Source organism: Rhamphochromis sp. 'chilingali', assembly GCF_963969265.1.
Source record: "Rhamphochromis sp. 'chilingali' genome assembly, chromosome: 18".
In the NCBI taxonomy this organism is placed as follows: Eukaryota; Metazoa; Chordata; class Actinopteri; order Cichliformes; family Cichlidae; genus Rhamphochromis; species Rhamphochromis sp. 'chilingali'.
In genome coordinates, this window is record NC_137945.1 from 24,055,902 (window position 1) to 24,080,880 (window position 24,979).

General features: G+C 39.1%; 1 protein-coding gene across 3 annotated transcripts in view; it reads right to left on the bottom strand.

Annotated features, from left to right (window-relative positions):
• The window catches only part of col11a1a (collagen, type XI, alpha 1a), a 69,177-nt gene that overhangs the window by 7,493 nt on the left and 36,705 nt on the right, over nt 1–24,979 (bottom strand). For all 3 annotated transcript variants that reach the window (XM_080865205.1, XM_080865207.1, XM_080865206.1), the window contains 25 exons: nt 24,814–24,858; nt 22,556–22,609; nt 21,906–21,959; nt 18,859–18,912; nt 18,312–18,419; nt 16,139–16,228; nt 15,055–15,108; nt 13,824–13,931; nt 13,618–13,725; nt 12,617–12,670; nt 12,409–12,462; nt 12,211–12,318; nt 10,391–10,444; nt 10,253–10,306; nt 10,024–10,077; nt 9,514–9,567; nt 7,616–7,723; nt 7,171–7,224; nt 6,968–7,021; nt 5,919–5,972; nt 3,468–3,521; nt 1,938–2,045; nt 1,561–1,614; nt 1,036–1,089; nt 185–292 (listed from right to left, as the gene is read on the bottom strand). In XM_080865205.1, the coding sequence (XP_080721331.1) occupies nt 185–292; nt 1,036–1,089; nt 1,561–1,614; nt 1,938–2,045; nt 3,468–3,521; nt 5,919–5,972; nt 6,968–7,021; nt 7,171–7,224; nt 7,616–7,723; nt 9,514–9,567; nt 10,024–10,077; nt 10,253–10,306; nt 10,391–10,444; nt 12,211–12,318; nt 12,409–12,462; nt 12,617–12,670; nt 13,618–13,725; nt 13,824–13,931; nt 15,055–15,108; nt 16,139–16,228; nt 18,312–18,419; nt 18,859–18,912; nt 21,906–21,959; nt 22,556–22,609; nt 24,814–24,858 (1,755 nt within the window). The remainder of the gene's footprint in view (nt 1–184; nt 293–1,035; nt 1,090–1,560; nt 1,615–1,937; nt 2,046–3,467; nt 3,522–5,918; nt 5,973–6,967; nt 7,022–7,170; nt 7,225–7,615; nt 7,724–9,513; nt 9,568–10,023; nt 10,078–10,252; nt 10,307–10,390; nt 10,445–12,210; nt 12,319–12,408; nt 12,463–12,616; nt 12,671–13,617; nt 13,726–13,823; nt 13,932–15,054; nt 15,109–16,138; nt 16,229–18,311; nt 18,420–18,858; nt 18,913–21,905; nt 21,960–22,555; nt 22,610–24,813; nt 24,859–24,979) is intronic.

A 24,979-nucleotide genomic window follows, 5' to 3' on the forward strand; every position in this document is an offset into this window, starting at 1 on the left:
TGGATACAGCAAGAGAAGAGATGTGCAGTGCATTGCAGAGCTCTAGTAAAAAGCTGTAGTCAAAAACAAGTGACTGTGGCAAGATCTGTGGCCACAGTAGAAGGGCAAATGGGCTAAAAATGGCAAGAGGTGCAGGGCAAGTGGCCTGTGGACCAGTGTGGGAATAGAGTCATCAATCACTTACACCGTCGCCCTTGCCACCAGGAGAACCTTGAGGCCCGGGCAAACCTCGGTCTCCCTTCTCTCCTTGCTCGCCAGGGGGTCCAATCAGACCAATCAAACCTGGGTGACCCTGCAGGATGAAAACAAATGTCACTTGTGAACTCTACCATAAAAAAATGTTCATATCTCCTGACAAAGGTGAAGTTATTTCTTTATCCGCAAAAATGAAATGCACGTGGGAGGCTGCAAAGGGTGAAGTTTCATTACAGTACAAATCCTCAGGGATTAAAACTGGAATGCTTTTCTTACAGCACACACCGAAGAACTTCTCTGAAAATCAAACATGAGCCAGGCCAATTCACAAGTACGTGATTACTGAGAAACTGGTGAGTTCTAACCGGGCCCGCTAAATTGACAACATGCAACACGGTGCCTAAATTGTGCACTTTTAAACTGCTCACTCCCAAGCCGACCCTGTCAGTGGGTGGGAGGCAATTTAGCTTAGCAATGTGTGCTGTCTGAATATCCTCTGCAGTTATAGTTCATCAGCAAATTTGACAGTGTTTAGTTTAGACAGATTTACAGTGATACATCACATTCAACTGCATATTCAATCACTTTAAGGCATTTTTCCTTACAGAAAGTATGACAGAACTCATTTTGGTTCATTTTAATTTAAGGGTATAGTTGTCTTCTTAATTAAATCTGTTGCTTTTGATGATTTCCAAAAGGCATGGAAGCTGGGTAGAAGTTGTAGTCTTGACTCACTTCTGCCCCAGAGTTCCTCTCTCTAATTATAGGGTTATCTCCTATATCAAAAATGAGAAATGAAACCAGTCTGCAATCAGACGAAGAAGAAAGTGCTACGCTCACCTTTTCACCTTTAGAACCCGGGTCACCTTTCAGGCCAGGAAGACCGGGAGGACCCTGAAGAACAATAACTGAAGTTAAAAATCAATTTTCACAGAGACGAACAAAAAAAAAAAAAAGAGAAAAGAACTCATGACAGTACAAGCAAAACTGTAAAGTTACAAGACTTGATTTTTTTTAAATGAGGCAATAAAGAGAAAGAAAGAGAAGACAGTAAGAGAGAACTTGGAGTGTCAAAATGAGAGGGAACAAAATAAGTGACTCAAAAATCACACGTTTCACAGAGAGGGAAGCAAAGAAACAACACAAAAGATGAAAACACTTTCAATTGAGACATTATTTAAGGGGATAGGCTATGGTTTTGTTAAACAACCAAATCTGGAACAAGTCTAATGTGAGTTAACCTCTGCAAGTCTGGAAGCAAGACTGTTTCAAAAACACCCCCTTCCAACAGCACCAGATCTAGTTAGACAGATAAATGCCAAGGGTAGAAGGCAGGAGAGTGTAGGGGACGCTATGCATACTAACCATAGGACCTGGTGGGCCATCTTGTCCTGGGGAGCCGGGCATTCCTTGTTCACCCTGTGAAAAACCATTCAATTGTAGTGAGCATTATAGGCTGCTGTATTTTCTCTGGTCTGCCATTGATTTTCTGTGCCCAGCATGATGATTAATAGCCCAAACAGGGAAGAAAAGTGTGCTGGAATAAACAAGCGAAACTAAAGTATAAGCCAAATGGGAGTATTGATTAGTCCATGAAGTCTATCATCATGCCTTAGCCGTAGTTTTTTTTTTTTAGAAAAAACGTGTGTGCACTTTGAGTGTGAGTCTTAGTTTAAGCATGCGTATCTCTCTGGAGTATATCGTATGAACAGGAAGGCATCATTGCTGAAGCTTCAACTTACAACAGGGCCAGGGATTCCACGCAGACCCTCTGGACCAGGTTTTCCTGGAGGTCCCTGGGGGCCAACTGGTCCTGTTTTACCTGCTGGACCCTCCACACCTGACTCACCCTGTATGTGGACATACAAATGATCTAATGGTATAACTTAAGCAAAGTTTTGTACAGTTGAGCAAATGCAGGTTTTAAAGTAGCTAGTCCAAAGTGTTCAGTCATTGAAGAAATTTAGGAAATGTGTCCTGGAGCCTACAAGCAGTAAAACAAACAAATAAATCAACATGCACACGGTTTTTAGGAAAGCATAGCCTGCAAGCACTCACCACAGATTCAAAACCAGTGGTATATAGCTGGTTATTCATAAAAGTCTTAATGTGTAATAGCAGTGTGTAATATAATGGGATAGATTAAAAACTGTGTGTGGCGTTTGAGATCTGCAACACACACACACAACCTTATTAGCTTATTAAGTATTTTTCTGAAGTGACTCAGCACTACAGACTAATTTCAACTGCAGGCTGCTTTGAGTTTTAAATTATGCCGAGAAAGTATCTCGTCTTTAGACTGGGTAAATGGGGGCCAGTAAAAAATTCATATATAAATAAATGAATAAAATTAAAAAGATCCTGAGTTTTCAAAGTTATGTTGCTGCTGCTTTACACAGGGTTGAAAATTGGCCCAATAGATGGAAGTTACTCTGGCCATGTTTTAATAAAAAGCTCATGAGAACATAAAGTCCTCATGTTCTACAGCTGAATACTGACAAGCTGTAATCTGAAACACAGCATTATGCAAACAGAGCACATGGAAATAAACCATGTCTGAGCTGCAAGGCACTTACAGATTAAAGGCTTATTGCAAAGCTGTCAGAACAACTTTACTGAATTTATTATGACCACTGTGTATGACATATGCAATGTTTTCGATCAGGAATCAGATAGTTAAGGCCAAATCTCTGTTTTAAGAACACCGTAGAGTGTCATTCATTAACAGTGATTATCAAACATGTATGCAAAGTGTGCAACACTACTGGCATTAAAAAATATTATTTTCTTCAGGTTAACATCCACATCCTCCCTGTTATCCATAAACAGAGAGGCATCTTGTTGCAAGCAGCATCTGGTGTTAAATGATTTTGCCTATGCACAAAGCAGCAGAGTATGTGTGTACATTTAGACAATGATGAAACAAAGAAATTGGCTTACAACAAGTGCAAACTCAAGAGGAATTTCAGCGAGCACAAAAAAGAGAAATGCACGATAACTGAAGAATACCTGAGGGCTATACGTAAATAGCCTTGACTTCCTTTGTAGGCCTCGAAATTAAGCCACAGAACAATAGGAGAAACAAGTGAATCTTGGTTTTACTCAAATAGACTGTGTTCATAAATTTCCATCTAATCTGCGATGGAAATTAAATGACTTCAGTGCTTTTTTTGCGATTTTAATTCCACAATGTGGGCGCAGTGAGGGAGGAGGAAGTCCGAGGGACTTGCTGAGACGGCTCTACTTTGCAAAGGAAGAATTGATTTTCCTACCTTAGCGCCCTTCTCTCCTTGCCTGCCCTCTGCACCAGCAGCCCCCGGAGGTCCCTGAGGAGGATGATAGTACACTGCTTCAGCATTCCGACATAACATCAGCACAAGCCAACTGTACAAGAAGACTGCACAAACGCGTACAGGAAATGAACACCAGAGTTATTCACAGAAGTTGTTACTCTGTCTGTTGGCTCATTTTTTCAAGTTACATGCAACTCTGCATCATGCATATTTTGGTCTCAAAAGGGGAATCGCTGGAAATTTTTGTCAGTTGTCTTTCTAATTAAATTCTTGGTGGATATTTTCTTCAAACAGGGTGGATCTTTCTCTATCATCCAGTGTGAAGTACAACAGGTCTATTATGCAAAGATCTATCTGAATGACTCTTCTATGTCTGCCTTCAATAATTTGCAATCAGCCATGTTAAAAACAGAAAAAATCACATTTAAGAAACACAGGCGTCTTCGGTCAGAGCCAACAGTTGTTGGATCCTCTTATCTTTCTGGTCAGGCTCTTCGAGGCCCACAATGATTTCTTTCAACTCCACCCTCTTCAAATCCACTCTCCATCCAAATTCCACTCTGATCTGGCCGACTGCAGCCTGAGTGCTATTGACTGAGAGCCTATAATGTGAGCTTGCCTCCTGTCTTGGCGCTTTCATCTTCTCCTGATGTGCACCTCTTACTGGTGATGAAGAGGCAGGCTCTTGATCAGCACAAAGAACCATTTCAGTTGTGGCACAATATACAGCAGCTAGAGTCAATAAGTAGGTTTATGTCAAGGTTTCTAAAGCACCTTGACATATGCCATGTGTTTAGGACAGAGATTATTAGTGTTCCAGTTAAAAAAAAAGAAAAAAGAAAGAAAAGCTGTGGCCTGTACCCAAATAAAAAGAATTAAAGCCAGACGGGGTTAATACGTTTTCCCACCTCTCTTTTTTCAGGGAGCATAGGTGAATAAATTTCCAGCATTAACGCATTATAAGAATAAATGAAGCTAAATTTGTGGACAGGCTCAACCGACTAATTAAGAATCACAGGCTGAAGCAGACAACGATTTAAGGACGGTTACAGATTTTTAAAAGGCCAAATGCAGAGAAATTACAAAAAAGTGTTAGGAGGAGTTATGTATGAGCGACCGGGCATGGACTACCAAGGATCTGCGTGGAGGGAAAAATGGCCCTTATCCTAACTATAATCCCTAGGACATTAAGGTGCAGCATATGCTGATACCATGCTAAAGACTCAGAATATAAATTTGACTGGAGACATTAGAAAAGCAATCAACCCTGGTTTATAAATGCACAACATGTTTTTTTATCCCATTGGACCGAAGCCCAGTGCTTTTCTTTGAAATGCAGTGAGGCACTCACGATTGTAACTTTTCATTCAAATTTGGGAGAATAGCTGCTCATTTTCATGTGGACTTTGAATTTCATGTGGGATTGAAAATATGTTAATGTTCAATCCTTGACCTGCACATTCTGTTCAGCAATTTATTTTCTTTGATATTTTTCACCGAAATCTCAGCCTCATGAAGTATATGAAGGACATCTGCTTTACTCACGTTGTCTTTTAGTGTGGCTATATGTTTTTTTTTTGTTTTTTACATTTTAAATCAGGCCTGCAACCTTGAGAAGATTCTCCCAACGTTGAAATCCTCTATTATGGCAGCCAAAACCGCAGTGGTGACAAATCTCAGCTGTCACACATACTTTGACTGGTTGCTATGCACTGTCCTGGCCTTGACATCACTCAGCTCTTCTCTTTTAATAACATCCTAGCAATTTTTCCATGTCCATGTTTTTGTTTTGCTCTGCCTGTCAGTCTAGCACCCATGGATCAATAGTGTGTCAGACTCGCTATATCTCTCTCTCGCTTTTGCTCTTTCTGCCATATGGACCTAAATGAGTTTGGAACCCACAGATTCTCGCTTTTTTTCTCCTCTTACCAGCAATTTTTTCGGTAAGCCTTTCCAATTTCTTGCTATGAAAAAAAAAATTGATTCATGATTTTCACATCCTGACGTTCATCTCTCAGTAGGCTTTAAGGTGGCTTCTCTTCGCAGACAGCGTAACGCCTCGACCCCTTAAATCTCCCACTTTGTTGTCCCCATTCTACTTTTAATGAAAATGAGTCTCTCCGGGCTTTACTGCCAAAATTGAGCTGTCGAGGAGGAGTTGTCGCAAAGCGAGGAAGAACACTCGCCCGCTGGCTAAAGAGGCTTTGTACAGTGCCAACAGAAATCCCACCTCCTTTATCTATTTTAAAAACGACCTAATACACATCTCAAATGAGCATAATAAGTTAAGATGTTGTAGCTGATAAAAGCGTTAGTCAGCAATGACAACTGTAACAATGGGACCATCCGATTGGTCGATTGTGGATTGTAGCTGGAACCATACCAGTGATGCAAACAGTTTGAAATGAGTTTTAACTGCCTCAGGCTTACTCTCTTGCCAGGTGGTCCAGGTGGGCCGGCTTCTCCTGATGGACCTGGAGGTCCCTAAAAGAAGCAAGCCAAAAAACAAAAGAAAACAGAGAAACACTATTAACAGTTTGCATAAACAAGTAAATCTGTACTGATTATGATTTTTTATGAAAGCACAGCATTCGTCTTCTGTCTGCCAGAAGGATAATAACACAGAGGCCGAATACACATTTTGGGAATGCTAAACCCCTCCATAGTCTGTAAGAGTTACACCCAGACCGAAAGTTGGATGGTGCACAGCACTGCTTGAAATAATACACACTGTGTTCCCTGAGATACTTTCATCCAATTATCTCTGAGTTAATTGCAGACAATCAGAGTGTTTTTTTTTTAAACATTCAAACTGGTAAATATTCACAGTGTTAATCAGCTCATTTTTGGGATGACTGCACAGTGACATATAAATACAAAAGTCATTGTGTGTAGATCTGATTTCAAAGAAGGGGAAGCCATCATATGAAGTTCACATTATGTATTAATATACCTTCTAAATCAACATATTTCACTGCAGCATTCAAAGATGCAAACCGGCTTCATAAACAAACAAACAAAAAAAACAGAATATGTAACATCGGTCGAGTTTTTCTCTGGCAATGATAAAGGCTTATTTACATCCATAAATATTCAGAGTTGTCATTCGTTGCACTTTACACAGGGCCAGCACATTAATACGTGGATTTTATTTCTAATTATACTTAATGAATCTACAAAGCAGATAAGTCCATTTACCCTACACCCATACCTATGAGGTAACTAGCATGAATTAAAATGCTGCAGTGTAAATTATTTACTCACTAAATATAATTAGAGCATTTAGTGGCAAACTTGTGGTGGAGTACTAAAGTCTAATATAAAACTAAAAAATTAATAAAAGCACTTTGACAGAGAAACTGACTATTAAGCTGATGTCCTCATATGATGTGCTTGCACCAAGTGTACCAAATGTTATACGTGATATAAGGTCATGCAGTCATTTCTTCATTCCAAATTATAAAAAAGTGTCAACTTACCGGTTGGCCAGCCTCTCCATCCTCTCCTTTCTCTCCTGGTTCGCCATCAGTGCCCTGCAAAAAAGACATTAGAGATTAGTCTGACACTGGAATATCCATTAGGACCATACTCTTTAATTCTTGCATTAAACATGATCCACCTGGAACAGAGTTATACGTACTCTGTACTCTATATAGGGCTAACATAAGGGTTTCATACTTACAGCTACACCTGGCTCTCCAGGAGGGCCAGGGTCTCCAGGGAATCCAACAGGACCCTTTGGAAGAAAGAAATAAGATGATGAGATGCATCCGTGTTTAAAAAAAAGACATAATTTTCCTGGCTTCAAGCATTAAGGACATGGTTAGTAATTTCGACAGTGATTTAGACTTGGTGTACTTGGTTACAGCCTCTGAAGGAAATATGATGGACTTAATGATAATGTTGCAAATCTTTGAGAAAAGGCTTCACTGCATCCCATTTCTATGCAGGCATAAAATATAATCTCCATCAATAAAAAGGCTTTTTAGCTCATGAATATGTTCTAGGCTAAAATTGCCTGCCTTATGGCTGCAAGAGATATTTCCTTTGGAGCAGTAAATTTAAGCTTGTCTGAGTCAATCCTAAAAAACTCTTATAGAGATATTGAGAGTATGTGCCAGACGTACAGGGTTGCCCTTGGGGCCATCATCTCCAGGGGGTCCTTTGGCACCAGCAGGTCCAGCAGCTCCAGATGGGCCAGCTTCTCCTTTCTCTCCCCTCTCACCTTTAGGTCCCTGTAGTGATGGGGGGCAAGGGAGGGCATTCATTACATCAATTCCACAAGAGGGAGCATTTTTTTCTTCCAAGGCTGACACTGAACAGGATGGGGTGATAAAAACAGACAAGCAGTCAGAGGCTGCTGAGAGACACTGGATCCAAAGATCATCCCAGTGTTGGTAACAGAGCACAGCAACCCTGGATGGTCAAAAACACTGATGTGAAATGAGGTGCAACATATATATTTTTAAAAGCCTTATTTAAATTATATAGATAAATAAAATATATTTTAAAACCTCCCTGATGAAAAAATATGCTGGTTATGATTTTCAAGTTTTCAAACCGTGTCTATTATTTGCAAGTCCAGCTGTTAAGTGTTGTAAAGGATTAAAGCTGATTTGGTGAGAAATCAGGAGAAGATTTGGATACATGCGAAAAAATCTTTTATTCTGAAAATTCTGACTTTAAAGTAATTTGATTGTAACTTTAATGGAATCTGGTCAGTATATAGTCAGTTTATACAAAGATCCTTACTGATCAATAATTTGAGTAAATAAATCTTTACTTTTACACATTTCAGGCTATTTTTACTTTTTGCTTCATGTTTATGTGGGTGAAAAATCAAGTCTTTGAGCGTACGAGTTGGTAATTAATGTCCTTGGTTTCTGCAACATTTCTTAAAGTAAGATGATTCACAGTTCAGTTAAGACGTGGAAACAAGCAAAGAAACAGAAAACTAGAAACTCATGTAGTCCACTACTGTTTCATTTCTTAATATTTGTATTATAAATTAATTTATTGTGTCTGAATCTGATGTACAGCATGTAAAGGTTCATGCGTGTAAGCAAATAGGATGACAGCTAGATTTAGATTTATTTTATACTAACTAAACTATACGGTACCAACACTATTGCTTATGATAGGAATGTAAACTTCACCCTAACTCTGAAACTGTCACACCAGCAATTCAAAGAGGAACTAATAGAGGGCATACAGACACCTATAATCACACTTTTTTTACAACTTTTCAATCTGCTGTTGTACCTCAATAATGATAAATTAAGAGCTAAAAAGCAAACACTGATGGGTGTTTTTCTTCGACAACAGCAAGGTCAAGTGTATGACTGCAGTACGTTAATGAGTTTAAAGCTTTTAGAAGTAACTCCAAACAAGTATGGCACTGAAGAGCACTTCCGATTTCTTGTGCAACAGCCCCAATGTAACTATCAAGGAGGACAAATCACAACTTAAGCTGCATTAACACGGATGTCTGATGTTTTAAAGGCAACTTGCTTCAGGGTTGCTGCAATCATTGTTCATAAGGTCAGAAGCAGTGTGCAGATCCTCCTGCTAATTAGGCTGCATCTTAAGAGGAATAGACTCAGCTTGGCGGGTTATGTGGATCCAGGGTGCAAAGCAGAAGAGTCATGCTGAGATGACTCTTCTTCTGTTAAATGTGAGGAACAATTACTATCATGGTGATGAATACACAGTGTCACTTACAAAAAACAAACAAAAACACCTCCTCATTAGGTTGGAGTTAGTGGTAAATATACCAAAAGTTAGTGAGTCTTGTTTTTTTTCCTTGTCACCATTCAATTGCAATGGTGTGCACAAAGTGAGTTTATCCATTTTAAAGACGGGCCCTTCAATCATGCTACAGTGCTAGAATCTACAGTAAAATACTGAATGTATGTCGATAAGCATGGTCCAGTGTGTAAACATCTAACATGTAACACAGTGACACAAATATACATTAGCAACACATATTTAGCTTGACAGAAAACAAAAACAAGAGCTTACTTACCTTAGTTCCAGACTCTCCAGGTGGTCCTGGGTTTCCAGCCTCACCTTGCTCACCCTGTGGTTAGACAAATGTCAATGTCAAAACAAATAAATCTTCAATATCACACTTTTTTTTTTTCCAAATTCAGATATGATATCTGAAATTGAGCCATAACTACGTAAGTCATACATGAGAATAAGTATTATTGTCAGAATAAATAATGATATTACTAACAGTTAACTCTATTAAGTCTATAACTGTAGCTGACTAATAATGTGCTACTATACAAAGTATTCGTAGTCCTAGTCCTGGAAGTGCTATAATTTTTTTTTTTTTTTTTAAAAACGACATTGTGTCCAAGCTCTAAGTCATAAAAAACATACTGAAATGAACACACGGTGTTAAAAAACAAGAAGGTGACTGGGTTGTCTGAAGTTGGCTGGAAGGTGTAACAGACTCTAATTCAGTCTCAGTGCCTAACATCCTTCAGTGCAGGCACAAAACACTGGGGTGCCAAGTTTTGATTCTTACCTTCTCACCTACAGATCCCATGGGGCCCACACCACCTGGAGGACCTTGTGGACCCTGCAGCAGGACATAAGAAAGAGATAAATCATCATCAATCACTACAGGGAAGGACAAGTAATGATATAAAGGCCTCACAATGTAAGTTGATAGAAGTAAAAAAAAAAGTCACAGTCTAGTATGCATATGAGTATAGTTGTACTTAGTACAGTTGTTAACAACTATTTGTACGTACATCAGCTCCACTAGGACCCTGAGGACCTCTGGGACCAGGTGGACCAGGGGGGCCCTGCAGGAAAGAGTCAGAGAGTGTTACAGTGTATTTAACAAACTTTTATAAGTACTAACAAATATCGAGTGGTTTCTCTCTTACCATAGGTCCAACATCGCCGTTCTCACCCTTTTCCCCAGGAGGTCCTGGAAGCCCCTGTGGACAAATAAAATGAATAAATGATCATGTTATTAGAAAAGAAAACAATCATTTTACTAGAGTTGTTAACTGTAGTCACAACGGCTGATACTACTGATGCAGTGATGCTGTAAAATATTAAATGTATCTGTGAGCCAAATGTGCACAAATGAATTACTTGAATTCATGTTTCACCTGCTGTCCGTGTTCAAACATCCAGTGAGTATGATCAGTAAGGTCAAGGAAAACTGCTGCCCTGAAAGGTTGAATTTGTTAGACTCTATGTTACGTACTTGTTGCCTGAGCAAAACGGGGGGGGGGGGGGGGGGGGGGGGGTTAAGCTCCCTTATGAATTCTTCGGTGAAGGTGTCATGTTTTTATTCTACAATTCTTCCTGCAGCTCTGCAGACATGTAAGAGAGCACTAATCTATTATTTCTTTCTCCCTTTTGCAGTCAGTAACTTGTACATCCTTATTCCAAGGTGCAGGCATAAATCCTGCTCACTAATTCTTGTAAAATAAGCTGCGTGGTCCAGACCTCACATGTGTTTTTGATCTGTGACATTTCTACCAGTAATTGCCACGATATCACTGCTGAAGGTTGCTTTGCTTCTGTGTGATTTAGGAGTTGATCGTGAGTGAGTGGTGGAGGTTTGCTGGGGGAGATCGAAGAATTTATTTCTCCCCACATTACACTGAGGACACACAATGAAAACAAAGACCCTGTGCTGACTGTTTTGAGCTTGTGCATGCATGCGTCTCAGCATGTGTGTGCTTGCTGGGTGCTGAAAAAACGGTGTGTGGATGCATGCTAATGTCTCCTGTGCTGAGTAATATAATCTGTGTAAAGGTCCCGTCTAGTCTAAGATCATTAGCAGTGCTACTCATTATGTAGAATAGTAAATGTGCTCAATGAGGCCAGGCTATTGGAGTGGGTTAGTCCATGCAATTAATGGAATCGTGATGGGAAGTGAATTACTCCCAATTAAAAGTCCATTGAATAAAATCCTGCAGAGACAGGATAGCACCTCGGATTGATAAATAGCAGTCTATGTAATTTGATCAAGACAATGACCCCAATCTCTGCAGTAAATGCCCAAAACGTCTAGCTTAAGAAGTTGATTACTAATAAACAGATAATTACAAAGAAATGAGGTCTATCTATGGGAAAGGTCCTACCTCGTTAGAATATTATCATAGTTCAGGAAAACATCATTAAAGTTTATGTGTATCTTTTTGTGTCAAAGTGTTGGGTTTTTAAAATGCACCCAATAACTTTAGTCTGGCCTCAAGTATTTCCTTGGATGAATAACCCTCACCAATGAATACATAGAAAAGAAAAGTACGCCACTGATAATAATCTATTTTGCAATACACGCACTGGCAGGCCTCGTTGGTTTTTGTGAATTCTTTGCGGGGGCTGAGACTGGCACTGCACAGAGAAGCCAGGCCGTGATGAAAAAAGGATTTTGCCGTTGAATGGAGGTGAGAGGTGCAATCGTTGCAGGTCAAAGCAAGTTTACTGGACGTGACATTCCAGATCCAATTAAAGTGCTTAAGCAATAGTGTAAATATGAATTTGTTTGTGTCTACCATTTTTCCACCGTAGCTTGTAACCTGAAGGTCACAGTGTAGTTAAAAAAGGTAAATGAGTGTTTCTGACTATAACGTGTGACATCATTAGACACACTATTGCAGGCAGACAGAATGGAAAAAAATAACGTGAATATTATCCTGTGTGACAGCTATATATTACAATTTGTATTCATAGTTATGGCACAAACCTGCAGACCAATAGGACCAGGAGGTCCAGGGAAACCTCTGGAGCCCTCATCTCCCTTCTGTCCGAACATGCCCTGTTGTCCTCTGGGACCAGGCTCTCCATCACCTCCCTTATTAACAACAAACAAAAGCAAAGATTTGAACAGCACTGCTGTGACCTCCTGCTCAGGTTTAACTTCTCATTCTTTGTCAGTACTTACAGCAGGACCAGGAGCGCCTACAGGACCTTGGAGACCGGCTGGACCAGGAGGACCCTGAAACATACAGTGAAAATAATGCCACCAAAATGCACATCCCCACAGAGTCAAAGACAAATCCAAGCACCCACGAATCACTTCCTGAGTAGAAGTCTAACGGGCTATTTTTTATTTTGAAGAAGGATGGATATAAATGTTCTGTATCACCTACCTGTTCTCCCTTGTCAGCTTTGCTTCCTTTCTGACCTGGTTCTCCAACTTCTCCCTGGTAAAGAAACAAACACACAGTCAGTTTTTGAGATAATGAAAAATGACTTGACTAATAAACAAAACATGTCCCAAACCCAACAATAAACAACAACAATAATAGTTATCAGCTAGTGCTGATATTCTTCTTCTCTGCATATTTGCAAATTCAAGCCCAAACACCAAATGTAGGATTTAAGACTTCTAAATGAGCACAATACTACATTCTGTTATTGCAAAATCATTGAAAACCTCAGCTTAACAGAAATATACATTATCTATAACTGTAATGGTGAGAGGGTATACCGACACAGTCTGCACAAATGCACTCCTGGGACTAATTTTTAGACCTGAAACTAACTATGTCAACCTTTCTGAGGGCCATAAAGGTATGCATATGTATAATATTTGTTCTCGATATTAAGGTGGAATATCAGAAAATGGTTAGGTTAGGCTGAATATTGTTTTCATTCCCAGTTTCAATTAAAGATAAATTACAGCATTTAATACACGGTGACAAGTTTCATTCTTAATCTAATTTTGTGTAATGGAAGAATGAGGTTCAAGAAGAAAATAAGTGCTTCCTGTCAAGGTGCAATTAGGTACTTTATTTCCCGAGAGTTCACGCTATGTATATACAAGTACAGAAATGTATTTTGTCAGTCAAAGTTAATGCACTGCAAATCTCTGCATGAGCATTTGTTTGGCAGCTTTTATAGAATGTCTGATAGTAACCCTAAAGGCCATAATAATTACAAGAAATGAATGATGCAACAGCATCTCCTGCAATTGTGCTTTCTGTTACATCTGTTTATGAAGATGGATAAGCAACAGTTAGAAAAAGAGGAATATATTTTTGTTGCAGATTAATATGGGAAAATGATTGATTTACCCACATGCCCCACTTAGGGAACACAAGCAGCTGTAACAGGATGAAATTGGTGGTGCTGAATGTAGGTAACTGACCTTGTCACCATCCTCACCAGGTGGGCCCTGGGGTCCAGCAGGTCCAGGCAGACCTACAGGACCCTGGACACCATCACGACCAGCTGGACCTTGAGGCCCCTTCTCACCCTATAAGAAGACAGAAATGTCTTTTAATTATATTCTGAAAATTGGTAACCAAAGAAAGGACAAGAAGAATGAAGCTTTAGGAGCAAAGTAACACTTACAGGTGCTCCCTTCTCCCCAGCGGGACCTGGGGGACCCTGAGGGCCAGGTCTACCAGATGGGCCAATTGGACCTCCTGGGCCAGCAGCACCTCTCTCACCAGGAGAACCCTGTAAGCATGAGCACAATACGGACAATATTAATGAAAAACAAGGGCAGAAGGATTTTTTAAAGATTTCAGTTTTGTTGGCCTGGTTGCACTGAACAAACACCGAGGACATTAGGAAGATGGCAAACAAAGACCCCACTGTGTCTTTCTGTTAATAATATATCAATAGATACACAGCTACACACAAAACCCTCTTTTTAAAATGGAAAGTGTGAAAACATTAGCAGAAACATGCAGTATCAGGTGGCTTTCAAGTTCTAAAAGAGAGCAAAGCTCATTGAAAGTAGTCAGCATTATCTCCTGTCAGGGAGCCGATGTCTTAGTGGTTCTCCAAGCCCTGAGCAACTCTCACCTGCAGCTGCATTACAAAATGAAGCAGACTTCTGTTGCATATATATTATACTACTCAGTGTTCAGCTCAATCCATAAAACATGATTATGAATGACACTCAGCACTTTTTGTTTTATATTATTGATGCAGTGAACCAACCTGCATACAAACTAATTTTGGTTACAGAAACACAAGATAAAAACTCTGAGTATAAAAGCCAAACAGATCATTTAGACTCTGTTTTTATTGAACAAATGCTTTATGTAGAGACAGGGATGCATCTTCTTTTTTTAAATGATAAATTCATACAAACGACTGGTAGTTTTGGCTTACTGAGGCTGTTCTAGGCAAGGCAAGGCAAGTTTATTTGTATAGCACAATTCAACAACAAGGTGATTCAAAGTGCTTTACAGAGACATTAGAAACAAGAACAAATAAAAAGCATGATTTAAAATTGATTAAAACTACACTAATCAAACTTAAAACACTACAACGTTCAACATAACAATAACCCTAAACATGTAAATAAATAATAAAAACTTAAATCTGGTTTATATTCTATTTAGCCAGTACTGTGTTGCGCAAGTGTCATGATGACACAACAAACAAATATCTGAATTAAAGTAGTATTTGAATATTCAAGTCTTAATAATACTTCAAATGTATAGTGTGGAACTATCTAGAATAACTATCTAGAAGAATCTAAGATGATAATATAAATGGCATGCAAACCAACACAATCCAGAGAGCATAAAAACAGTTATCTTTACATAGCTCTCAGTACTGTACTTACAACAGGACCAGGTGGACCCTGGGGACCCTCTCCTCCCTTCAGACCAGCAGGGCCCTGAGGTGAAGATGGAACAAGAGACATAAATACCTTCACACAGCTGTTGAACTTTGTGTTTTAATTGCATTTAACCAAGCCAATCTCCACTACAGCTGAGCGCTGAGATTTTCATCCTAGTAAACACAAATCTCAGTCACAATATACAACACTTCAAAAAACACATTTCATCTATAATTGTGTTGTTGTGAATACTGCAGGGAAAGTGTAGTGGGATTCTTTTGCAGATAGATGGCTGCTTAAAGTTGCAAGCGATTGTATGGGTGCATACAATTTTCTCCATCTTGTTCTGCATATGCAAGCTTGTAAATTCAGTTTTGCTCATGCAGGGGTGTGCATAATAGGCTAGACGCATGTGTGCTGTTTTATATATTTGTCAGTTCCCATCATGTGCATGTGCAGCTCCCCAGTGGGCCACAAAAGAACACATAGCAGTATGGGTAATGAGTTTTTGCTGGCTCTGGCTGTTTGCTGGAGTAAATTACAATGGCAGAAAACAATCAGTGGTGCTGCTGTCCTGCAGAGCCCGACTGACCTTGAGGATGGAGGAAGCACAACACTTCCTCTCCCTGCAGTATATCCATTCCCAGATAACCCAGTCTAATTGCCAACATTTCTCACTTAATAATTTATTAGGTAAATAATGCATATAGAAACAGCACATAACTTTGCCCTCCCCACAAGAAAAAATGTTTGGGTTAAACTTTTACAAATGAATCCCTAATCAACAATTCCCAATTCTGTAATACAGGCCCAAGATCCATTGTGGCTGTTAAAACAGCGCCGTCGGTGGCAGCAGAGCAATGCCGAGGCACGCCTGTTCATTTGTAAAATGTCGCTTTGGATTTCCTCTGCATCGGATTGATCACTTGGTGTGAATTCCGGGGCCGGAGTCGGTAATGAAGTGACTTGCTCTAGATAGATGCTGGTTCATTTATTATGTAGCTATGTTCTGTCACTTTCTACTAGCAAACACGTGTAAAGGAAAACTGATGATGATGAATAGATGCAGGTGAAATGGAGCACTTACCGGGGCACCGGGTAAACCTCTCTCTCCAGGGAAGCCACGAAGACCAGGGGGACCGTCTTTACCAGGGGATCCCTGTGGCCCAGGATCACCCTACACAAGCAATAACATGTGTTTAATTGGACTTACTATAATTCAAAATGTTGCATTAATTTTTGAGTATAACTACAAATGTGTCATTTGAAACTTTCCTGTACCATACTAATTCTTTACATTAAGACTGTTATAAAAGATGAATCATCTGTCACCATTCACAAAGATTAATTCAGGCACTGTTGCTGAATAACAAAAGCTCACTTTCCATAGAAAAGTATTGAATAGCTTCACTCTTCGTATAGTCTCAGTCTGAAAAGGTCTTCATTCTTTACTGCAGGAGTATGTCCTTGTAATAAAAAAGACTTACAACTACTGTTTTGGTATGTTTGATATATATAGAGAGATTTTTACACAAAACAACATCATCTACATAACAACTGCTAACGTAACTTTACTGCATAGGAACTGATGATGTTAGTATGGGTTTGGAGATGCAACACATGTGAAAAAAAACCCAAAGGATTTTTAGTTGCACTACAAAGAAAACCTTGAAATTGAGAAACTTATGAAATGACCAAGTCACTTAATGATTCTCATCCCACTGGTGGAATATGCATTGCAGCCATTTATGTATTTAAAAAAGGACTATACTGCAGTGCTGGCTGCTGAGTAGCAGGAGGCAGAGAGAGAGAGAGGGAGAGATACATAGTACTGGGAAAATGAGCAAATATGTGTACTAATGCCTCTGAACTCCCCGGCAGGGACAGGAGTGAACCTGTTTCAAAACTGACAGCCATCATGAGCTATTAGATGCAATTAGTTTTACAGACACATGTTTCCTGTGGATTCATTAGTACTGTCATTACACAGTCAATAAATAACTCTTAATACCAATGTAGTATTGCTTTTGCATCATCAGGCACAATATGAAACATAAAGACTTCAGTCAGATTTTAAAAAGAAAATCAAAAATCAAGAGTGCTCCACTCCAGCAGCCAGTTTCTTGCTGCAATGAAGCAAAACAAAAACCCAAAAAACAGAGAAAAAAACACAAAGTTCACATCCTTCTGTCTTATGTTAGGGAAGGGTTGCACAAACTCAAGACATCTCCTTCAGAAGTTCTTTTGTGTTCTGCCTACAAGAAAAAAAAACTTTGTACTGCATCCTCACTGAGTACAGATTTTTATTCTGGTTTGTTTGTTTTTCTTTTTCTTTTATATGGTGCAATTCTAAAACAAGGACATTTGACTTCAGAAAAAGTAACTTCTGGCTTCGTCTTCTCTTCTTTAGTGCTGGCAGGCTGACTTTATCTGCAAACAGGGAGGCAGAGAAGAGTAGGCTTGAGAGGTATAAGAGGATTTGGGCTCTGCTGCCAAGGTCTCTTCAAAGTGTCCCTGGCATACTGATGCGCAGGTCTGAACGGAGTAGACCTGACTGGCACAGGGTTTGGAGTTAGCCGACAGACTTGATTAAACTGTCTGCTTGGGGAAGACAGGAAGAAAATGAAAGAAGAACACATGAGGATTTGAGGGTTGTGGGGGTTGAGGAGCAGGGTATGCTGAGTGGCCCTAGGAATCAGGGGGTTGGTTAGGAGCAGCCCATACTTCTACAAAATGCCTGCTGTCTGCTCCTAATGGGAACTCACTTCTCGAGCAGGGAGGCCCAGTGAGAGAACGTAGCCAGACACTGCTCAAATCTCATCCTCTGTATCTTCAGCAGTCACTTCCTTCAATTTTGCACTGTCTAGCATAGAGAGCAATGGTGATAGTCGGGTGATTGCTGCGAAACACATCCCACACTGTTATCAAAGGAATATGTAATCTATCAAGCATTGTATGCCCCCCAAAAGTATAAGTGTTTATGAGGACAGCTGGCTCAGTCTGCAAAATCAAATCATGTAGTACAATGTGTAGGTTTAATTTGCAGCCCGTTTATACCCTCTTGAACTTCCTATCAATGTCATGAGCATCCTCTTCTTCAGTTTACAAGAAAAGCCAAGGCCACTTTTCTTGTTTGTTTTTGAGTGTTTTCAGAAGGTTAGTGTGTAAAAGTGTTAGCTGCTAGAAAAGCATAGTTTGCTATTATACTATATCTAAAATAAATTGGAAAAGTAAAATTAAAGGGAATCCAATATGCATACCTTGGCTCCCTCTTTGCCAGCAGCACCTGGAAGACCCTGCTCTCCAGGTGGGCCAGGAGGTCCAGGGTGGCCTCTCTCACCGACGGGACCAGTTTCTCCTGTGGGTCCCTAAGATGTTATCACGCATTTGGATTTACAGGTCAACGTATGAAAATGACCACAAATCAGTAAGTTACATTTAGAAAATAAGTAATGAAAGGTTGAATTTCACAGCTGTTTTTTAACTTTTCTATTTTCGTAACCTTCTTTAAAATGTGCCATATAAATAAAGCTTATCAGTTTTCACTTATAATTTACGCCAGTACAGTAGAGCTCAAAGCCAGTAGGTGTCCAAGATCCAACTGAGTAAATGATGACCTATCTACTGTATATGAGCAATTATGTGTTTTCTTTTAATTGCCCACAGTACTTCTTGTTGGAATAAAATTGTAAAATAGAAGAATTTGATCCACAGCACTGCGAATACAGCACTTACTTTATATCACCTTCTGCTTTGCTGTTTGTTTAGTAATATATGTATTTGCCTCTTCTGTATATCTCCTCTTACCTGGGGCCCAACAACACCTCCTGGTCCTGGAGGACCGGTCTTTCCTTGGAAACCCTGAAAAAAGAAAAGAGAGAGAGTATGAAACCTTATTTATACAAGTTACAGCAGCATTGGAGACATAAATCGTATCTATTCAAGCCCATGTGCAGCAATTACTGTGATATTATTTATGATGATGAGCAGGGATTTACTATATGTTTGGGTCTGACGTTTCCTTGATTCTGGAACAAGAGTTTTTCAGCTTCTATCTACAGTCAAGGATATATTGTTTTGCAATACAGTGCAGGGTAGTAAATAACTAGAGTTATATGTACAGTTGTTTAATATGTTGTATATCTTAATGTCTATGTGGACATTAAGTCTATGCAATAAGCTTTACAGCTTTTTTTGCTTGCAGTCCAAAGTAGACATGAAAAGGAAGGGTCACACAACATACGCCTCTTCTTTAAACCAAACCAGGCAATAAAGACACTCAGACAATAAAGTGGGGTACCTGTACTTGGATGCTGTAATTAAGATTTGAAAATAACACAACAACAGACAACAGATTTGACATGACATTTTCATTTGTTTGCTATGAGAGTGATGGATTTCTACATGAGGAATAAAAATGTGCAAAATTATGAACATTTTGGCTTCTAAGTCCTGTCCTTCTTCTTACACTGGGCTTTGGTCGCTAACAGAACACGTCACTCTTAGACTGCAGGCTAACTCGTGGTTCATAGTGTATATAAAAGCCTTCAACTTTCATGCCCCTCTTCTGTGGAACCAGCTCCTAGTCTGGACTTAGGAGACAGCCACACCCTGCACTTTTAAGATTAGGCTTCAAACTTTCCCTTTTCGATTTTGCATATAGTTACCCTTAAACATCCCTTAGTTATATACGCTGCATTTAATCATTAGTTATTATTAATCTCTGGCTCTCTTCCACAGTGTATCTATTGTCCTGTCTTCCTCCCCTCACCCCTACTGGTCAGAGCAGATAGCTGCCCCTCCCTGAGCCTGATTCCGATAAAGGTTTCTTTCTGTTAAAAGGGACCTCCTATGGTCCCTTGAGCAAGCACCAACTCATCTGATTGTTGGGGTTTTTCTTGAATTTAATTTGAAATCTTTAATAAAATACTGACTTTATGTCATTGAGGTGACATAAAACTCCTGTCATGTTGTGTATCAATGTGTAACTAGCCAACTTCAAAGCCAGCAGTATAATAGTGTAGCTGCTGTACTACTACTGCATACAGCGTTAAGTGTACAAGTCACCATTAAGTTATATGTTCTCTGGGAGAATACAGACCAGTTAGTTGTAGTTAACTTTTAAGTTTACATTCACAGCATATGGCTGATTTGCATTGAAGTACTCCCTGTGGATACGTTTAAGCACATTTAAACAGCAAAACAGGACGTGCCAAAAAAGATCCAAGTTCAGAATTCCCGAGCATTGAATCCGACAGTGCAGTACAAATCCGATGAACTTCTGTCTTCAGGGAGAGGAACAATCCAATCCACATTGACCAGAGTCCAAGTGCACTCCAGTATATTCCTGAAATACTAATTAAACAGTTTTCTTAAAACACACTATTAAGTGTACTGATACAAGCAGATAAAGAATGGTATCTTCTACCTGTATCACAGCTGTAATAAGGCTACACACTTGTAGACAGTGAACAGTGTACAGCTTAATTAAGCTTCCTGAGAGTTACTGAGAAGCAAACAAGTACAACCCCAGGATCAGCACAAGAGGAGCGTTAGATGAAATCAGCTTTTTCTATTGGATCCCTCATTCTCTGGCCTTTTCTATAACCTGTACACACTGAGGTATTACAATCGCAGCACATTTGATTTGCAACTTATTATCCTATAACTAAACAAAGTTTCAAATGCAAACTTCTTACAAAGTCAGTACTGAAAGACTTATGACTCCAGGCCTATTGATCACTATGTGCTGTGATTTATGATGATGTATTTTTTAAAGGAAGCCCTCAAGCCAGGCTGCTGCAGCATCGGCTTAGAGACACCGGCTCAAATCTTTATTTGCACTTACTTAAATGTAACTTGCATTTCTGATGATGTGCATCTATGAGCATCTTTATTGTTGTTTAGAGCCCACTCATCAGCACATAAACACCTTAATGAAGACTACTATTGGGGCCTGAATTACAGAAAAGGCAGGGAAGCACTTGTGTGTGTTGTATTATATTATCTAAGGGAAAGAGGCAGATGGAAAAGGAAGCTTTGATAAAGGCAAAGTCAAGCTTTTAGTAGAATCATTGTCCTCCGAGCCTCGTCAAACCATGGTGCACTGATGCATACCAAGCGCAGAGGAATCGAAAAGCGGGGGATTCTAACTTCATTTGATCGAATCTTACTCCGCTTTGTTTTTTTATTGTTGTTATCTATGTGCCAATTCAGCCATTTTTCATTTAGCTCATGCACATTTTGGAACAATAAACAAACAATACAAATAAAAAAGCAACAAACTGTTTTATCCTGCTGCAACAAATATTATGCTGGCTTAGTTATCTGTAAGGTGTTATTGTTAGACAGTAGGCAGTGATACACAAGTAAACCTTAGTGGAACTAAACAGTCAAGGCTTAGCATCTATTCATTGGATATTTGCAAATATGCCAAAGTAACAATAAGATAGAAACTCCATCAGAAGTGGATGGCTACACAGCCCACAGTCTGAGCCCTGTGGATTTACCTCGACGGTGTCTGTGTGTATTCTGTCTGTGTGAATAAAGACCAGCTGAGCAGCAGACTCAGGCAGTATTCACAAGGGCTTTCTCTTTTAGAGTTTGCTTTACGAAATGGGTCTGCACCTCTGGCATCCCACTGAGATGTTGTGCCAACGATTTCATCGTTATCTACTGCATATGAAAGCACTATACATATGCTTATGTATAATAATATAATAATAAGTCTTGTTTTGAAGTAGTTTAAATGTAGAAAGCTAAAAAAAAGCCAATATGTATAATTCTTAGATCATGCTGGGTTTAAGTTCAACGTGAGGTCTGTAACGTTCATACAAGATATTGCAATTACTCACTGTTTCTCCGCGCTGGCCAGGGTGTCCGGGCAGCCCATCCTTGCCAGGTGGTCCCTGTCAGGTAGAAAACAAGACATACATTCACCAGTTTTTTCATTCAAAGTTTTTTTTCTAAGCAACAAGTTTTATTACTACAATTTTGTGCAAATGGTTTGTGGGCAGTGTAAACATAATATTGAGAAAGGAAAAACCCTTGAATATCTCGAAGTAGTTGAATGGCATGAAAATAGGCTCAGGGCTAGAGTTTTTTGTTTATTTTTGTGTGAAATAAACATCGTTACGGGCTGAGACGTGAGAGCCAGCTATGAATGTAACCGGAATCAATAGGTGGAAATTACCACTTGTCTCCTGCCTTGACTGGGTAGTGAGAAAATGAGCTCTGCTTCAATAACAGTTAGAGTAATGACCTCTGAACAGAATTAGGGATATTGCTATGTATTACTACACCCTATGAATTCTTCAAATTGAATCAATTGTGACTTCTAATGTTTGAAAACAGGCTATTTTGCTATTGCAACACCGAGGAAGGGTAAATAAAGTAAGAGATTAGACACAGAGCCTTGCAAAACCACAAAGCCTCAGTGTAGATGCTTTTTTAGTCTGAGAGGCCAAGTGGCTTTCTTCTGTTCCAAGGATGGAGAAATACTTACAGGGGGGCCTTTTGGTCCAGGGAAACCTACTGGTCCCTGTGGTCCTTGAGGTCCCTGCAATCAACACACGGTCAAATTAAGGTTATGACATTATGCAAAAAGGCAAAACAAAACCTAAAAGTGAAAAAGTGTCAGGCTCTGGGATTGCTTATGGCTAATTTCGAAACAAGGTTGGAGAAGTGGAGCTTTTCGAATTGAAAAACTAGCCTCACCCTGAGGTGAGTAACTGTGCCTCAGGTCATAAATGATATGATGTGACTACTGGTAAGACTCGCCTCACTTTCTAACCACACAGAAAAGTAGTGAGAGTAAAAGTGTATCTGGAGTTTTTCTTTGCAATGATTTATTTGTCCAGCTAACCTTAAAATTTCAGTAGCATGGATATTTTTTTGAAATCCAATATTATATTGTTATAAAGATAACTTCAAAAAAAGTCCCTATCTGATCTGACTAAATCAAGCAGACAACATCACAGGGAGGATTATAATCATGGCAATAATAATAAGCCAAAAATACCTTTTGAATTCTCCAAGTTCATCAACATAAACATTAACTCCAAATAAACTTTGTTGTATCCTAATATATTACTTTTCATTGTTGTAGAAAAGACCAGGGGGACCTCAGCTTATATAATTAATGAGGGGTTGAAACCAGCTGAAAGCTAAACTGCATGTTAAAAAAATCAGGGTAATGACTAAAAGCTGTTATACAAATAGTATCTTAATTACTTAAGGGGGGAAAAGTGTCTTGGCCACCCACAATGTTACAAATAGAGACATTCATATTGTGGGGTTGTGTATCCGAGTCTGTAGAGTCAAATATGCTAAAGAAGGATTTCAGTTACTTTACATTATTGAGGTAACAAGTGTTTTATTTAAGGAGATTAAACATAAATCGATGAAACATCTAATACAAGTTTAATGTTCTGCAGTCTAATAAAAGCTTCAAAGCTGACTCCATCATTTAAGGTTATCTTTTAATCATCCTTATTCATCAGATTCAAATTTATTTCACCTCACTTGTCCATGTTCATAGGAGTTTAACAAAAGAGGATGTTCATACTGTTACAGAGTTCATGACACTACATCTCAGATAGCTTAAATATCAAAGAACTGTTGACAGCAGTCCATTAATATCTGCTTCAATCACTGTGCCATTACTGTATTAGATCAGTAAAAAAGAAAACTTTAAGTCTGTGAAAGCATATCTATGATAAACATTTACCTTTGAGACTGAAAAAACGATTTTATGACTGATTAATGATGAAATCCCTGTACCTAGCCGAGGACAAGTAGGAGCAACATGTGCCATTATTTCATTTCTGTTGTTACCAACTTTCAACTTTCAGGAAAGAGGCTCAGTTTTCCCGATCAACTAAAATTCATCACACTGTGTCAGTACAAATAGTGCTGGTAGGTAAATGCTAATGGAAACAGAGCATTTGCTGCAGGTGCTTAACAGCCTTCCTTCTTTCAGGCCTTCACTAAATCAAGCCAATGTTTCTCATTTCTTTGATACACAACAAAATCAAATTCCACTAAAACGGCACTAGAAACCTAACAAAATCTAATGAAAGTTATTAAATAAGGTGTCACTGCTGGGAATCTCTTTTTGTGCAGCAACTGCACACTGTTTCCTTTCCTTTGTTTTGCTGAGTAAGCCACCCAGCACTAAACATCTAGTTTTGAAGCGCTTTCTTTCCTTTCTTTCCTCCTTTCCTTTCGGAGTGTCAGTTTGAAATGCAGCAAAGGAGCAATTTACTTTATTGCAATGCTGGGAGCCAAGTGATAGGGTGAAAAAACACAAAACAAAAATGCTGCTGTCTGTAGGAACAGTGATATAGCATTAAGGCAAAATCCCAGCTGACAACAACGTATAGAACAGAAGTCTTATTATAATATTATATGATGCCTGAATTACCCCTCATTAAAAATGAAACAAACGATTTATCGATTGATTAACTAATTTCTTAATTATTATTTATCCTCCTGTTGAACTAGAAAAGTAAAAGTAAGGCACAGCCATTATTTTAGTAGATGCTAGAGATCTACTGGGAAGAAAAAAAGCATATAGGTTAGCATCTTTTCTTACTATTTATCTTTAATGCTTAGAATCCAGTTTGATGAGATAGACCTAATACCAACAATTACAAGTATATTTCTAATGCAAGGACAACAAAAACAAACTGGTATGGACCTAAACCTTGTGTGCTTTTAAAATGCATAACAGCTACTGCAGGCTCAGTGTGTTGGACTTACTCTCTCACCAGGTGGGCCAGGAGGACCGTCGTTGCCTGCTGTGCCCTTCAGCACACAAAAACAAATCATCATCAGCTCAAATTAAAAAAAAAAAAAAGCAGCTCTATTTAATTATGTGACAAAGTAGCAATTTAATTGAAAAGTCTTGACTCTTTGTGAGTAGTGT